This window comes from Argopecten irradians, chromosome 7, assembly GCF_041381155.1.
Source record: "Argopecten irradians isolate NY chromosome 7, Ai_NY, whole genome shotgun sequence".
NCBI classification, from domain to species: Eukaryota; Metazoa; Mollusca; class Bivalvia; order Pectinida; family Pectinidae; genus Argopecten; species Argopecten irradians.
The window spans coordinates 41,579,610-41,597,571 of NC_091140.1; the positions used below are offsets into that span (position 1 = coordinate 41,579,610).

At 35.4% G+C, this 17,962-nt stretch overlaps 1 protein-coding gene across 2 annotated transcripts; it reads right to left on the reverse strand.

Moving 5' to 3' along the window:
* Positions 1 to 207: 207 nt before the first annotated feature.
* On the reverse strand, positions 208 to 17,414 carry LOC138328459 (uncharacterized). 2 transcript variants are annotated; one of them, XM_069275268.1, is made up of 17 exons: positions 17,258 to 17,414; positions 15,353 to 15,481; positions 13,771 to 13,913; positions 13,175 to 13,291; positions 12,480 to 12,593; positions 11,912 to 12,064; positions 11,575 to 11,783; positions 10,999 to 11,157; positions 10,036 to 10,196; positions 9,537 to 9,680; positions 8,482 to 8,624; positions 6,537 to 6,653; positions 6,003 to 6,116; positions 4,862 to 5,014; positions 4,102 to 4,310; positions 3,502 to 3,660; positions 208 to 1,665 (listed from the first exon to the last, which is right to left on the reverse strand). In XM_069275268.1, the coding sequence occupies exons 1-17, from the start codon at positions 17,287 to 17,289 to the stop codon at positions 1,501 to 1,503; spliced, it is 2,421 nt and encodes an 806-aa protein (XP_069131369.1). In that variant the 5' UTR covers positions 17,290 to 17,414; the 3' UTR covers positions 208 to 1,500. The 2 variants fall into 2 exon arrangements, with proteins under 2 accessions (XP_069131369.1, XP_069131370.1); XM_069275269.1 differs by having other exon boundaries at positions 15,353 to 15,478; positions 17,258 to 17,404.
* Between the last annotated feature and the right edge of the window lie 548 nt (positions 17,415 to 17,962).

Genomic DNA, 17,962 nt, shown 5'->3' on the forward strand with positions numbered 1-17,962 from the left:
TAGGGATATAAGAAATGTCCATCAGAACGATAGACATTATAACTAAGGATATATAGACAAAGTCAAATATTAATATAATGATAAAGAAATACATGTACTTAATATCATGACAAATGAAAATAAGGAGCCGCCCCAAAGCGTGGCATTATCCCCCGCGCCCCGAATTTGGAATAAGACTCAAATACATCAAAGTATAACTGCATGTATTGTAAAACTGAAAAAATAACAGCAGGTAACAAAATAAAACTATAATTTGGAATTTTTGACTAAGTTTCATTGGTAACAGAAAAAAAGGAAAGTCCGCAGCAGCAAAAGGCACAACTAGGTCACTTGTCTGATATATACAGAAAGTTTCACGGAGCTGCATTGAACGGTTTTGGAGTTAAAGCCCGGAAACAAAAGTAAACAGTTATTTGGTATTTTTACTAAGTTTCTATGGCAACCGAAAAAAGATCCAAAATGAAAGGTCCGCAATTGCAAAAGGCACTTGTCTGATGTATACAGAAAGTTTCAAGGAGCTGCGTTGAACGGCTTTGGAGTTATAGCCCGGAAAAGGATTTCGGACGGACGGACGGACGGAGCCAAAAACAATATCCCCCAAAAACACAGAAAATAGTAAAATAATGGTAGAAGCAAGTATAAAACCATGTAATGAAATGAAAACATAAATTCATATAGTATTTGAACCATTCCAGACAGCTATGGCGTCCATATAGTTTAATTACTCCTGAAGCGGTGACAACTACCTTTGGCTGTTTTTTTTATATCAATGATATAAAGTTACGACAAATCTAGATGTTTAAAGCTGCAAAAACCGCAACAAACTATGATTATTTTCACTTAGAAACTCTACGAAAAACTTCTGCATACGTTTCGACGTTTATTAGATATAACACAGTAATCAGGAAGATGTAGTTGTTGAGCAGACATGTCCATTTCATGCGATCGGATGTTTTGAATGTTCCCGCATCGCGCATGCACATAGGAATTGTTTACACTCTTCAAAAGATAAGAATATGAAATTGTGACTTGGACGTTTCTATTTATTTTCAGTTTTTTTCTCCATTTTGAACAAAATGGTTATACAAACTAAATTTTGTTATTAACACAAAGTACATAACTTTTACAATTATGTTTACGTCTATAATTATTTTTTATCCTTTATTACATGATTTTGAACGATTTAGTCCCTTTAATGAAAAAAATCATTTAAGCTTGGATAACGTGTTAATTAAATACTAGTAAGTGTACCTCATATTAGCGCCAGGAAAACATGACTTAATATGATCATAATTTCTATAAGTCGTCTTATATACCAAAAACTTAAACAACGCCAAGCCATCATTACGTTAACTTGTGAAAAACAATTTTTTGCTAACATTTGATTGCGCCAAATTAATTTCACTTCCGTTGCGTTTGATTGCGCCAAAATAATATCACATCCGTTTGCATATATTGCTTTTTATCATAATTTTCTGATGACAATATATATATATATGTCTACTTTCGGAGAATATTGATGGCATTGCACAGTTTTCGGTAGTCGTCTAGTTCATTGTAGATTTGTGTTGACACTCTCAGGTACAAATGATCTTGTACACAAAATATCTGTGTTTGTACGTCATACTGGGCATATATATCACCAACGAGACGAGCAGCGTCCTCCTGTAAGACAATAAGGTATCTTAGTCAGTGAAAGGCTTATAAATGTAAAAACAATACGCTTGTCATTAGCAAAGTAAAGTCAAACCTATCATTCAGTACTTGTGGTTTTCTATCTGCCCCCTTGTTGTAAATAAAAAATTTTGCCCAAATCCTGATTTTGGTCAATTAGCAGAGGACGCTTACTATTCCGCGGTACCTGATTCTGTTCTCGTTGTACTGTTATTTGTATTATTGGCGGTGTTTTTTAAAAGTGTTAATCGTAAAATGGTTTAAAAAGATTGTGCTAATTGTAATAAGAGGCCCCCCATGGGCCTTATCGGTCATATGACTATTGGCCCAATACAACACCTCAAAGAATGTAGTAGACTGGCAAACATTTAAGTCAATACAAAAGAAGAAGTTCAGGTTCTGATTTATTTGATGAATTGGACCATGAATGAAAGTCCCTTGATCCCCACCGTGCTACAAATTCAATATCCAGTCTCTAGGCCTCTTAGTTATTCACAAGAAGTCGTTTAAAGATTTAGGACTATTTGACATTGTGACATTGAATGAAGATCAACCTCATTCATTTGAACAAACTTGGTAGTTCTTCATCCTATCATGGCACAGGCCCAATATCAGGTATCTAGGCCTTTTAGTTATTCATAAAAAAGTCATTTAAAGGTTTTAGCCTATTTGACCCCTGTGACATTGAATGAAGGTAATGTCATTAATTTGAACAAACTTGGTAGCCCTTCATCCCAGCATGCCGCAGGCCCAGCATGAGTAACCTGGGTCTTTTGTTTCTTGAGGAGAAGACGTTTAAAGATATTATCCTTTTTGACCCCTGTGACTTTGAATGAAAGTCAAGGTCATTCATTTGAACAAACTTAGTATCCCTTCATCATAGCATACTTCAGGCCAAACATGAGTGTCCTGGGCATTTCGGTTATTGAGAAGAAGTCGTTTGAATGAAAAGTGCATGATGCACGGTGGACGGTGCATGGCGCACGACGACGAACGATGCATGAAGACAATAGATCATCCTGACCCGATGACCTAAAAATAGTTGATAAAGATTAGGTTAATCTTAAAAGTAATTTACATATATTGTGCTTATTGTAAAAATAGTTAATAAAGATAACGTTAATCTTAAAAATAATTTACAAATATTGGTCTAATCTTAAAAACAGCTTATAACTATTGCACTAATCTTAAAAAAAGGTTTATAAGTATTGTGGTAATTCTAAATATAGTTTATAAATACTGGTATTGTTTAATCTAAAAATTAATTTATAAAGACTATGTTAATCGTAAAAAAGTCTATACCTGTATTAATAAACTTAAGATTTGTTTTTTTTTTATTGTTGACAATTTTTTTGTTAATATAATATGATTAAACTTTTTTTCTTAATATCGCATTGATAATTAAAAAGAAATACCAACATCTGACGACATGGTTTATTTCTTCCTTGAAAGCATCTTTGATGATTTAAGTATTATTATCGCTGTCCTCTTCCTTTAAAGATTACAAAGAGAGCGACGCCTGACTTCAAAGCAATGCAGTCAAAATACTGTGTACCTTTAATCGATTCTTTTGATGTACAAATTAAGCTGAAATAGCCTATGTCTTATGTTGTCTTATGTTGTGAGTTGTATTATGACATAGTCTATGGGTAGATATAACGACAGTGATAGTAACCCCTGGACTATCGAGGATGCCTTGGAAGGCATTTCATGAAAGTTAACTCATATATATATATATATTTTAGGTAATGTGTGCATTCAGAATCGACATAGAATTATGATCTTGTTTTGACAGATAGAGAAACCAATGTAATGGTCACCACTGACCGCGTTGCCATGGTAATCCTTGAGCAGTGGAAGTTTGATCATTCTAGCACATGGCGGTTCCATTGACTTCGGGATGGGTAGGGTATGTGTGCCCCATCCAGAGATAAGTAGGTCTACTGCTTCATGTAGTAGGTTAGTGTTATAGTCCAAAACCTTCTCCTGGAAAATGCCAAATTAAGTAAATATATTACGTAGTATACCAGGACCAAGTTTCATGAACATTTCTAAGATAAGGAATCTCTTAACTTCAAATTTTTCACAGGAAATCATTACGAATTATAAGGAAGTCTCCTTAACTCAATATATTCCTTAACTTCTGTAATTCTTCCCTATGGACAATTTTAGGTTAAGGAATTCCTTTAAGTTAAGGAATGTTCAGAAAATTGGATCATATCATGATGTCGCGAAACTGGTACTAGATTTAGACCTTAATTTGTAGTCTATTTTACTTCATGACATTCTGAAGCATTTTGTTTAAGTGAAAACATTTTTTACAATAATCTTTGTTGCACTTGGCAAACTAGATATTGGAAGTAAAGAGATATAACCGTTTGTTGTGACGTCAATGTCAGCTCCATTTATTAATTATATGATAATTACCATTCCGCCGATGTCCTTATAGAACTGAAGCGCGTGCTTTAATGTTATATACGGCGTGTCGTCACGACAACCCTGCATTAAAAACTCTTTGGTCAGCCCTTGTTGATAGTTGTGTGACGTCACTAGTGGTTTGATCAGATGACGGTGAGCTTCCTTCACGAACAGGAATCCACATCCTCTAGGGCAAAACGCCCATTTGTGAAAGTTCCCTATTATCAAAGAATTTTAAAAGGTCATATTTTCTTATTCCCTTTTTCAAGTAACACGTACCAATTTTAATACCATTAAAAATAAATCAAATAGAACGAGAGAAAATAAGAATTATACGGTGCAATTAAAGCATTTTCAACATTTCCTTCATATTCAAATGTTTTCAGTGAGTTTTAATTTAAAATGTTCATTCCTACAGGAGGGGGCTAAAATAAACACTTGGAACTAGAAAGACACATACATGTATATGTAATAATTTACTATTGCAGATGTCCATGTCATTTGAACGTAATGTTAAAAAAATTGCATCATCGTTGCAGATCTAAATGCCATAAAACAATATTAGACTGAAATGTCTTGAAATGAGTCATAATAAAAGCATTACGGTGTACTTTCTTCATTATTTGCAAATCACAGGCTTATTTGCACAAGCGTAACGTCATACTTTTTCAGACAAACCGACGTGAATTTCTCTCACAAAAAATGACGTCACAATGGACGCGCAAGGGAGGTAACTTTGTAATATGCAAAGACGGAATATAACACATACCGGAGTAAAAGTCGGGATCCAAAGCCGTAATGTCCAATGCTACTTGTCCGGGTGCATTAGCGCCATCTACAAGAACCATGACGCCCAGTTCCTTACAAAGGTCGACGATCTTCTGGACCGGAAACATTAGGGCAGTACGACTTGTAATGTGATCTACGGGCAAGAAAACAACCCGGTGATTATCAACATACTACCTTTATCATTATCGACATAAAACCTAATCGTACGATTTTATCATTGTTAATCGTACGATTTTATCATTGTTAACAAACTAATGGTATACTGCTGTTCTATACCCCCATCATCGTGGTGCTCCAACAATATCAAACATAATTATATCAACTGCTTACTAATATAAAAGATAAGGCGTAAACCTTACACATTCAAAAACAAGAATACGTCGCCCTTCTAGGAAAAACAGGTGACACATGACTCGTAAATTGTTGTGTAACTTAAATTTTGACAATAAAATGAAACAAATGTGCGAAACAACGTTCGAAACATATCTCTTTCTCCAACAAATCATGTCATTATGCGTACTTGTGTCCCTAGCAGGTAGGGCGTCAGAATTGTACCTGCTGCAACTATTGCATGATCGTAAAAGGCGACTAAATTTAGTATCTTAACTTTTCTCGTCTTCCTAACTGACTTGGCACCGCCTCACTTTGGCATTGAGTTGAGCGTTCGCCCCTTTGAGGAAGGCTATGGGTTCTGTCCCCTGGCCGAGACACACCAAAGTCTATAAAAAAAGGTAGTTTCTGCTCCTGCTTAGCGCTCAGCATACAGGGAATGGGACGACTAGTTCGCCCGTTGTCAGTATAATGTGATCGGGTGATGTTTGTTGTCATCGGCGGCATGCTTCAGTGATATAGCACTATAAAAAGGACAACAGTTTTACTATACAACAAGACACAACATGAATATACCGCAATCTCCCAAAACACACACCTCGCACAACATACACGCAACACACCGCATCCATGGGAGGCCGTCCTTACATAACCATAGCTGTTAATAGGATGTTAATTAATCAAACAAACAAACACAAAAGGTACTTCGAATGACTGTTTGACCGGATTGAACTTTACAAAAGCATACATAACGAATACTTGACAAACATATGACTAATTTCCATAGTTACCTACGACAACCATTTTGATGTCAGGATGGTCTGTTATGAATTTGCGATGTTCCTCAACTACATCGTCTTCGCTGTTGATTGGGAATGCAATTTTCAAAATATGGGCTTTCATACCTGGAAAAGATATGCAGATTTAATCTAAACAATAGGACTAATTCATGTATAACGTAACACCTGATAACGTTTGTGCGGGACTGTTATTATTATCGGTGATGGAATGACGTTAGAATACGACATGCCGCGTTAACGTCATTTCAGCTGGAAGATTACAAAGAGTTACGTTTCATCATCACAGGAGATACTAGTCCCGCACAAACGCTTTATACATAAAAAAGAAAGACCTATTATTATCTCATAGCCCAGAATTAAAACGAGATTTTTTTACAACAGAACTTCATTAAAAAATGGAAAATGGTTATAAATACTGATGAAAGGGGATTATAATTTATTTCAAGTTCAACTGTTTTTCAATACATCCGATTTCAAATCAAGTGTATTTCATTGTAACGTATCATTCACAGTCTACAAAGTTACCTTGCCTTTGGGTCGATAGGTAGCGACACGTATTCTGTAATGCTCCAAAAGAGTTGTCGGTAAACATCAAGGCATCGTCAGGTTTAAACGGATACGTCTTTAGTACAGAATTAAATGCTATAGATAAACAAGAAACAACACTACATTTTTGTAATAATTTTCTTCATCCTAACGTTTCCCTTGATACTGTATAACACTCGCACAAGTGGTGAAGGCTTTGGGTTCTATCCCCTGACTAAGACACACTATAATCTATAAAATGGTAGTTTTTGCTCTTTCTTAACGCTCAGCATGAAGAGAGTTGGGCAACTGGTTTCCCCGTTATCAGTTTAATGTGACCAGGTGGGGTGTGATTGTATTGTATCCTGGACGACATGCTTCAGTGAGGTAGCGCTTTAAAAGGGTATGAGTTAAATTTACCACAGCCTCCAAAAACATACAGACATACACACAAACGCAATATATATTGCACAAATGGGAGACTGTGCTTTAGTTTGATAAGTCCAACCAACCATCTAACCAAATACTAGTATTAAGAACAATTTCAAAAAATTATAAATGCAACTACATTTATATAGCGAGTGTCGCCGATGATGCAGCAGACCACAGGACAATTATAAATATCAATATAAACTTTACTTATTTTACATAGATTACGGAAAAACTTATACAACTATGTTTATAACCCCCGATGGCCCGGATGTAAGCGCGCGAGGGATCTTAGTGTGGGAGGAAACCGGAGTGCCCGGAGAAAACCCACGTGATCGGGCAGGTGACCCCTAATCTTTTCACGTCAGTGCCGGGGATCGAACCCCGGCCGGCTAGGTGAAAGGCGAGAGACTTAACCACTTAACCACCCGATCAAAGGAAAATTATTAAATATTCCTTCCTCCAGCTTCCGAACCGGATTCTTACCAGCTGTTGCAGGACATTTTAGTTTATTACCGAACGTGTTGAAAACCACACTACCTAATGGCGCTTCTGCTGACTTTCTACAATTAACTGAAGTGTTGCTATAGCTTCTTATTTGATGTTCATCTTTGCAACACCTACCTCTTATTCTATTATTGCATGTGGTTATGTAAGCGTTTGTTTTATTTCTCGAGGTGTACACAATCTTGAGATAACTTTTACTTTTTCTTACTCGAGCTTTGCAGCACTCATCTGTTGTTATTATCGCTTTTGCTTTATTTCTCGATGTATGCAATACTTCTCTCTGGTTGTTTGAGGTTTTTGTCGTTACTTCGCGATCTTTACAACACTTACTCATTGTAAATTTTGATTTATATCTCGATGTATACAACACTTACATTATATCTGTTATCTGTGTATTCCCTTTTTCTTTATTTCTATTCTAGAGGTTTACAATTGCCCTGCAGGTAGGGCGTTAGAATTGTACCTGCTGCCCCTATTGCATGATCGTAAAAGGCGACTAAATTTAGGATATTATCTTTTATCTTCTTCCTAACTGACTTTATCTTTCCTAATGCCTCCCTTGGCAACGCCTCACTTTTGGCCTTGGGTTGAGCGTTCGCCCCTGTGAGGAAGGCTCTGGGTGCTATCGCCTGGCCGAGACACACCAAAGTCTACAAAAGTGGTAGCTTCTGCTCCTGCTTTGCGCTCAGCATACAGGGAGTGGGACGACTAGTTCGCCCGTTGTCAGTATAATGTGACCGGGTGGGGTGTGTTGCTTGGTGCCTTTGGCGGCATACTTCAGTGATATAGCACTAAAAAGGACAACAGTTCCACTATACAAGAAGACACAACATGAATATACCACAGTCTCCCAAAACACGCACCTCGCACAACATACATGCAGCACACCGCATAAATGGCAGGCCGTCCATAGCTGTTAATAGGACGTAAATTAATCAAACAAACAAGAGGTTTACAATAGTTACCTGTCGTTGTTTTGATTTAATTTCTCTGTATTTGCAGCACTTACCTGTTGTAGCGTTCTGAACAAAGACAAATCCTTCGGGATCAGCGTTAACGAACTTTGCAGCACAATCTCGGGATTCAATCCACATGTTGTATACTTTCCTCCGCATCCAATCATCAGGGTGGTCATCGAATTCATCAATGTATCTATGGCAACAGTTTGGTTTTAATGAAGTGATAATAATGCACGAATTAAAAAGTATAATTTGAATTTTTATACCGAGCTTATGCACAACACATTAAAATTTTTGAGTTATGATCGAACGTGACCACAAAAAAATGATTGGGCACATCATTTCATAGACTGGTGCAATAACATTTTCCTATCATGATTTAATTTTAAGAAGCATAAAAGAGCTGTATAGTGCAATCTTATTTCTAAAGAGAATGTTAATGATATTAAGGTATGTTTATTTCTGTTTGAAAGCTAACGTGAAAACCACAGCTACTCCTTTATGTCTATCCTTTTCTTGGTCTGTTTGTTGTAGTTTCTTGCCATTTGTTATATTGATTTCAATTATTTCCTCTTTGTATAACCTCTTTGCCGTTAGGTACATTTTATCATTATGTACATGTATATTTTATGTTTTAGGACATTCAATATTTCTTAAAACCAGTTGTTTTCGCAGGATGATATTTTTGCGATTTCTTCGATTTCGCAGGACATTGCTATGGTTGCGAAAATTTGGTCTGCGAAATATTGAGAAACGGTTGAATTATATAATACTACGTAAAAGCCAGATGGTGAAATTTTAAAACCGTTAAAGCTTTCTCGATTTTAGATAAAATCGCAAAGTTTGACCCCTTACGGTACTGTAAACCAACTTTCTTTCGCGTGCGATTTATTTTCGCGAATTTCGCGATAAATGAAAGTTCGAGAAAGTTCATTTCCGCGAATCGATCTCTTCCACAATTCTTGGACAGTAAAATTCAAAGATATCTCCATCAAATTTAAATTCCGCGAAACTTGATCTCCGCGAAAATGTTTTGAAACGGAAATCGCGAAATTTAGTAGCCGCGAAGAAAGTTGATTTACATTAACCTGTTCAACATGCGTACCTCAAGTGGATTTCTCGGACTCGTCTGGGAACACTTCCTCTAGCTGCATTGTTAACAAAGGTGGACCCTTTCCTGAAGGAAAATTCCGCGTCCCTGATTGAATGTCCAAATGACGTCAAAATAGGTGACGTCATTTCTGATGTACTGTAAAAAATATATTAATATATTAAACTTTATTTTAATTCGTTTCTTTTAACAATAAATGACAAAAGTAGCGTCAAGAAAAAATAGGATTTGGAAATTAAGTTTAAAACAACAAAAATATACATGAAGTAGTTTTAATACGATATGTACTAGAACGCTGACGCTATAGTATAGACTATTTGAAGAACCATAACTGATCGTCACTTGTCTTACTCTCTTTAGTTTAAACATATTTTGTTCCCATAAATGCAGCATGACCGGACACAAGTTAGATCTAACTTGCAAACGCCTTCTCCATATACACTATAAGATTGCTTTATATTTTATATATTATATTATAATTATGAAATCTTACTCTCTCAATTCCCGGATGGCTGCGATCAACTTGTCGTAGTCCGACGCCGTGTTGTAGACGTTGGCAGAAATGCGGACATACATGTCTCCATATCCACATATAGTGACAACTTGTATGTTAAATCGGCTGTATATGTCGGCAAACAGCCGCAAAGCGTCATTCTGTAAAAGTAAAGTGTAATGACTTTAGACATATAATACTATAATAGATTATTGACTCATTTACACATTTGAACTTTTAAACATATGGCCGGTTATTCACGCGGATTAAAAATTTGAATAAATAAAGTAAAAATGAGAAGATTAAATTTTAGCGGGTCAACTTTTTCGCGATCTATATTTTATGGTGCATTTGAGTTAACTATTTTCTCAATACACAATGTAATTCGTGAAATTAAGAAAATGTCCTCCTCCGAAAATAGCCGACTATACGGTATTCTAGTTCTACGCATGAACACTTCAACGTGGATTTTCAGCGAAGTCAAATAGTAACAATGTATCCAAAACAATGCAGAGAGTCGTGCATATTAAGCTACCCCTTTCCCTCCTCTCTTTCGCCGATCTTCATGATTGGCAAGTGTTGTGAGCAATGAAACCATTGCCTCATCATTTGGTTTTTAAGAAAACCATTCGCCCTCGTGTTGACTTCTGTCCCCACGGCTCGGTTCTTAAAAATGTGATTAGGCTAATCCCAGTTAATGGCTTTTTTTTAATCAGATGAAATAATTTCTATAAAATCCAACATGAAAAATGAAAATTTCTAAATTCTTTAATAACTCCATTCTTTGGTGACTTACCAATTGTTGACAAGATATAATTACATGATTTACAGCAGAGGGGAAATAAAATATACATTAATTATGTTATTAGCCTAATCAACTTTTGAACAATTTGACCCCGGTCAAGACACATCAGAATCGACAGTAATGACAAATATATATTCGTTGTTTTGATTTTAATTTACCGTAGTTGGTGAATAGCCAGTTAGTTTTGGTAACTTGATCAATCTCATGCATGGCGCCTCCATCTCTTTAGGAACAGGAAGTTTGTGTGTACCCCATTCTTTTACCATCTTATTGGCTGCTTCGTCCAGTAGATCTGAGCAGTATCGTATTATAGTTTCCTAAAGTCAAAATAAATACATGATAGAATATATTCTGGTTTAGTCACAACAAACACGAAACAGTCATATATATCTTCTTATAAAATTGAAACAAATATTACCAAGACAAGAGATTGTGCATATAACGCTTCCTGTTCTGAAACACCTGGCTCCAGAAAAGAATCTTAGACTGGAGTTTTAACTTAGTCAATCATAAACGTTTTGTAACAACATGTTTGATTGGCTAAATCTAAAATTAAAACAGATTTGGACTTAAGTCTGTTTCATGATCCTGAGGTCAGATTGTCATCACTTTTTAATTTTTAAGTTTTTATCTATGTTCAACTTATAGCGATGCATAATTAAATCAGTTTTTAGAGTTGGACTTTGTTGTAGCATGCATCATATTATGCAGATTCTTTTTATTTTCTGACCTACCATTCCACCAATACCATTGTAGAATCGCAGAGCCTCCGGTAAACAGAAGTATGGACAGTCGTCACGTGTGCCCTGCATAAAGAACTGCAGAGCCATACTCTTATTGTGATTGGTTGATGTTACCAATGGACACGCCCACTTCTGGTGCTCCTTTTTGATGTACAGTAGAGCACATCCACGAGGCGTGTATAACCATTTGTGGAAATTCCCTGTGGGTAAATCACAAGAATGCTACAATGGAACCGATTAATTTAATATACTTAATACAAGGATTTATAAGTGAGAAGGATTGTATCAAAAATGGCGAAAACTGGATAATTTTAATAGTACAGGGTACCTGTGTAAAAATCAGGCTCAATATCCTTCATGTCAAGTGGAACCTGTCCTGGAGCATGCGCACCGTCAATCATAGAAAGTACGTTGTGATCCCGGCAGACTTTTATTATCTTTTTAATGGGAAGACGTAATGCTGAGGCACTTGTAATATGGTCTGTTTAAACAAACAAAATCGGTGGAGAGAAATATGGGCAATCAACGCATCTGTTACATTTCAATTTTGGCGGATACTGTTCAGAAATTAACCAATACTAGCCGCTTTAACATTGTGACGATAGTTGATACAGTACATATGTAATTGTAACTGATCAATCATATCCCTCCTAACAATGAAATTATGTTTGCTACTGTAAAATAACCGATCAACTATCGTCGCTTTAACAACTACGAATTGCAGGTTGATCTCGTAAAGAAACTTACCAATCACAGTTTTTCTATTGTTGATTGAAAATGTGAAATAACTTACCACTTAATTGCAAACTTTTCATCATTTTAATGTTGTACTTATGAATAAATCGACCAACCACAGCCTTCCTCACATTGAGATGTTGCTTATTTCAGTAACGTACCAATCATAGCGATCTTTACATCGGGATGCTCGTCGAGGAAGTTGATGTATTGCTGAACGACCTCATCTTCTGATTTGATAGGAAAATGAATCTCCATCATGTGTAACTTTGCTCCTGTTTACATACAGTACAAATGTCAATAACGACTTACGACAAACCAACAGCACAAATGTCAATAACGACTTACGACAAACCAACAGCACAAATGTCAAAAACGACTTACGACAAACAAAGAACAATGATATCCGATTATATGTACCAAATAATCGATAGTTAGAAGTTTTGTAACGTTTATAGTTGCCTATTCATAATTGAGAAAAAAAGACTTTAGAGGTGATAGCACATTATAGTTGATCCCGATGAATAGATATACTGGTAAAGAATACAATTGATAAGCAAATGAATGATAATGTTATAATTCGTTAAAATACTTTTATAGAACAGTTTGCTTTACGGCAAATGCATTATATATGTAATGTTCTTATTGTTTACTTTTTCACCGTGATATCAACGTTTATCAGCAATGATATTTTTAATGATTCGAAATAATATTGTCATTAAAACAATTAACTTTACGACAAGATTATCACATATGTAAGGTTAATATTGTCTGTCAGATATAAATCGGATATTTTTTCCATTGTGATATCAACGTTGATCGAGTGAACGTGGGGATATTTATAGACACGTCCTACCGCCTCCCCCTGTTGAGATATGACAGGCTGTGTTCTGTACGGCTCTGTATGTATTGTTTGTAATCATAACTGCTTCTGTCTCCTTCAGTTTCAGTGCTTTTAATATCGTGTTGACACCTAGAGAGAAAAACAAATCATACAAAAACAAAACAATGTTTGCGTAATCAAACTTTGACACATTAAGAAATCATAAGTACAATGATTAGAATGCGTAATAAAAGAACATAATTCTTCAGAAGTTCTATTTTTTAAAGACTCAAAAAATGTCAAAATGAACGGACGCAGCATTCCATCAGAATTATTTTAGCACTTTGAAAATGAAGCAATCGCTTCACAACTGATTGTCCTTCCTCCTAGAAAGCATTGTTAAGCAACTCCAAACACATTTATGTCATAAAAATTGTCTTAAGAGGATTTTTCTTACCGTCATTAAAACAAACTTGGAAAGTTAGATTTGAAATTGACCATAGAATGCCATACAATACTGACACACAGGGAAAAAAACTTCAAATGTTTAATAATCGTCAATTATCATCCGTGAAATCACGAGTTTTGAAAAGGCTTTATAATATTTTCTTTGTTTCAAATTGCACTACCTGTAGTTGCGTTCTGAACCAAAAACAATTCGTCAGTGTCAGAATTGACGAATTTTGCAGCAACGTCTCTTGCTTCAATCCATAACTGCTCGCCACGTCTCTGGAACCAATCATCTGGGTGTTCGTCTGTTACGTATAAATACCTGAAATATAACCAGTTTCAGGGGTGCTTTGTTGCAGTTGATTATTTTATGAACAAGCTTAATGGTGTCGGAGAAAGCAATAGTTGAAAACGATTCGTGAATCCTTCCCTTATTTTTCATCTTTTATTGAAAAGATAATGAATGTACAAAATCGTTTTTTTCTTCTTAATTTTATTCCCCTTCGATTTCTATATTTTCAACCCACTCAAAAAAGATCTCCAAACCATCTCCATCGACATCGTTGCCGAGTTTCTCTTTGATCTCATGGCACCGTCGTTATATCCTCTTTGGCTCTCAACGAATTCAAATCAACTTCGATCTATGTATAGAATCTGTATGTTTGCGCTAAAGGAATAGCAACGCGTGTATTTTCGGGAATCAATGAGTTAGGATTCACGGTGTCTTATGGTGATGTTCACTAAGGTAGCACTTCAGCAGGTTCGGTTAATCATCGGGGCACACCTATATACTGGGAAGACAAACAGTCCACGAGCAAAAAATGATATATATGAATACACCTACGTTGGTTTTTAAAGGGACATGAACCTAAATAAACCATGTAAATTTGAGTAAAATACATATTTAAGACGTGTCAGATACCTTACTAAGTAATATATATCAGTTATTGTGCAAATGTGTCAAATAAAATAATTATAATGGAAATTCCATCTTTTTGTATTTTGAACCGTCCCGGTCGAATTTTGTAACGATAGTATAGTAGTGTTGAACTTTAGTGACCTCCCACAATGCACTGCACAAATGTAAACAAAATGGTGGGTCAAAAACGTGAGTGAAGCGAACACAAACGAATTCTGATAGAAAACGATGAACGTCAAGAGTCAGTTAAGTGCGCGATTTGGAAAATAGGTAAATGTAAATGGATCACTGAAACACAAGAGACGGGAGCAACTCCCCACTTTATACTTGCGTGATGTACATATGTGCAATAAGTCAGGAACCTCACTTCGCGGTGCACTGTCGAATGAAAAGTCTCGTTTGACTTTTGACTAATAATTCTTACGCTAAATACAAATTGTTTTATAACAAATATGGCTTAAACTTCATTTGTCAACCATCGTAAATTAGAAAACAATCTTAAAATGTGGAAAACAAATATTCCTTGTCTTGTCAGCAAGTTTGTTGTTCATTATAACCTCGCTTTCGGCCAGCTTTCGTTTTGTGTTCCAAAAATAGAATATGACGGTCTATTTTTATCATTTTTGGGGTAGGCATTCCCCACGTTTTCCTGTCGTTTTAGGTAACCAATCATTGTAATAAAATATTCAATAAGCATCTGAAAACCATATCTAAGCATACAGAACAACTTATTTAAGGTTCATGTCCCTTTAAGAGCTTTAATTTTCAAATAAGTAAATGTCAATTTAACTAGTCTTTTGAATTTAATTTATAGAAATTTCCTTTATTGCGGTTTCGCTTACCTTTTTTGAAGTTCCTTGACGCGTCGAGGCACCATCCCATATGAACCATGGTTAATGAATGTTGCGCCTTTTCTCATACAAAACTCCTTCTCTTTAATTTCCTCTCCAAACCGTATACTTCCGAGACTGCTGATGATACAAAAAAAAAGTCGTTAGAATTAATATCTCATTCATTTAAGTTGTATGGTCTATCACTGTTTAAATGTTAAACACATTTTCCTCCGTCTGTTCGAGGTTTAAACTTTCTAATTTTACCACTTTTTATAAAGTTGCAGCACTGGAAGAATTTTTGATTATAAAAGTAAAAACATATCTTTTTAACGTGTATGGCGTGCCGAACGTTGCAAAATTCAATAAGGAAAATAAAATGTGTAAAGAAAAAAATGTTATGTAATATATCGTTATATGTGTTCAATATGTTTTAATTTGTGTGTAAAAACAATGAATGTTTATGTAATTTTTTTAATATTTACATGTAAAAATAATTTTTTGTTCAATAATATCTTTGTGTGTGTGAAAAACATATTTTTGTGTAAAAATATATATTTATGTGTGATTTTCACACACAAACATAAAACAGCATCACACACAAATATATATTTTTTACACACAAACCATTTTTTCGCGCACAAATATAAAAAAAAATACACACAAATATATTTTTCATACACACAAAGAAATTTTGTTCACACAAATATAAAACAAAATCACATACAAATATATATTTTTACACACAAACCTCTTTTTCACACACAAATATAAAGAAAATACACACAAATATTTTTTCACACACACATATTAAAAATAATGAACACATATAACGATATATTACAAACACATTTTTTTTTCGCACAAATGTTTTTTACTTATTGAATTTTGCAACGTTCGGCACGCCATAAACGTGTACACGTGAAAAATATGCTCGAAATATGCCGAATCATTCTGAACTCTTCCGAACATCGTCGCGACAATCCCGAAGTAATCAGAGAGTTGTGAAACCAAGAGATATATCAGCACGATTTGCTCATATCAGCCATCGCTCTCCCTGTAATATTCAAAGTAAATATCTGCAGGCCTGTGATGAGTCATTTTTTCTTCTGAAATGCCTTCGGTTTTTAGAGATAGTCCAGGGGTGGATGTACCGACAGTGGAAGTAACCCCTGCAGTATATACGATGCTTATTTAATTAGCGTATAGCGCAGTACTAGTGTAGAGCAATCAACCGTAGGTCTCCGACGATATGTAACGTCATATTGTACAAATCTATTCATATCCACAGGTCAGCCAAGTAGTAAGGGAAAATACATTTTGTGACAGTATCACGCGGAGCTTTAAATAGCAATTCATTCTGAAAGCCGTTGAGGATGAACCAGTTACTGGTTAACCCACAATCAGTGTTGTTTTGGTGGGACAGGAACACGGTTGATTGTTTTGGTGGGACAGGAACACGGTTGATTGCACTGTAGCGTACGAATACGTATACGTAATGCAGTGCATTCAAGCGTGGGTCTCCGGCCTTGTGTATATCTCGGAGAAATTTCCGAAGATTTCCGGAATTCTCCGAGATGTTGCATGACTGTGTGGTGTTTTTTTCTATCTATTTAGTAAATATAGCTTCACAGAGTAAACATATTATGGTTAAACTACGTTAAAATCACGTATGCCCTTTACAACTAATTTCATTATAATTTCGAATTTTACAAGGCGTGGCGAGTTAATAAGTAATTACTATCCTTCATGCTATCAAAGGGATCGTATGTGCGTCTTATAACAGGATAATTATATAGTGTACTTATCACACACGTACAGTATATATATCACGACAATGTATTGCTCATATGTACAGATGTATAGTTACGTATGTGATATTGACATCAAGGCACAATACACACATTAGATACATACCATGACAAGTCGGTTTCAGTCCCAGTAGCCATGATCGATATTTGACAATAAAACAATAACTACTATCAAAGCATATCTGCAGGATCCCTCTTTGCTACCTAGAAAGGCGTTGTAGGCTGTGTCGTCTGCTACTACAGATATATGGACCAAGGGTCATCGTCTCTATTTACTTTGCGGTTAGTAAGAAATTAGCATAGATAAAATGTCGTATAAATCTAATACAACGTTAGTATTTCGCATTGGCTTTTCCTAGCTTGTTCTCAATCGACATTATTGAAGATAGAACATGAAGTAAATGTTGTATCTCCAGCGAGTGAAGAGAGACATACAAATTTCAGTGGAACGTTATTGATTTAAAGATGCTCCACCGCTGACAAATGATATTTTTTCTATCAAAAACAGGAGCAGACGATATAGTATTTTTATTTAGTGACAAAAGTTACTTACTTCACACCATTACCACCAGTGAAAAGTTTGAGCTTCTCATTTTACTTCGATATAAAAATATTAAAAATGATTAATTGCATCCCAAAAAACTTTTGTGGCACTATGTCCTATATTGAATGAAGTACTGATTGAGCATGCACGGGAAGCAAAATAAACTATTTGTTATATTTTTGTCTTGATTAGAAATACATATACACGATTAAACACGAATTAATGTTCAAATGACGAGTGTCGTTAATGCTCTGTCAACGGTGGAAC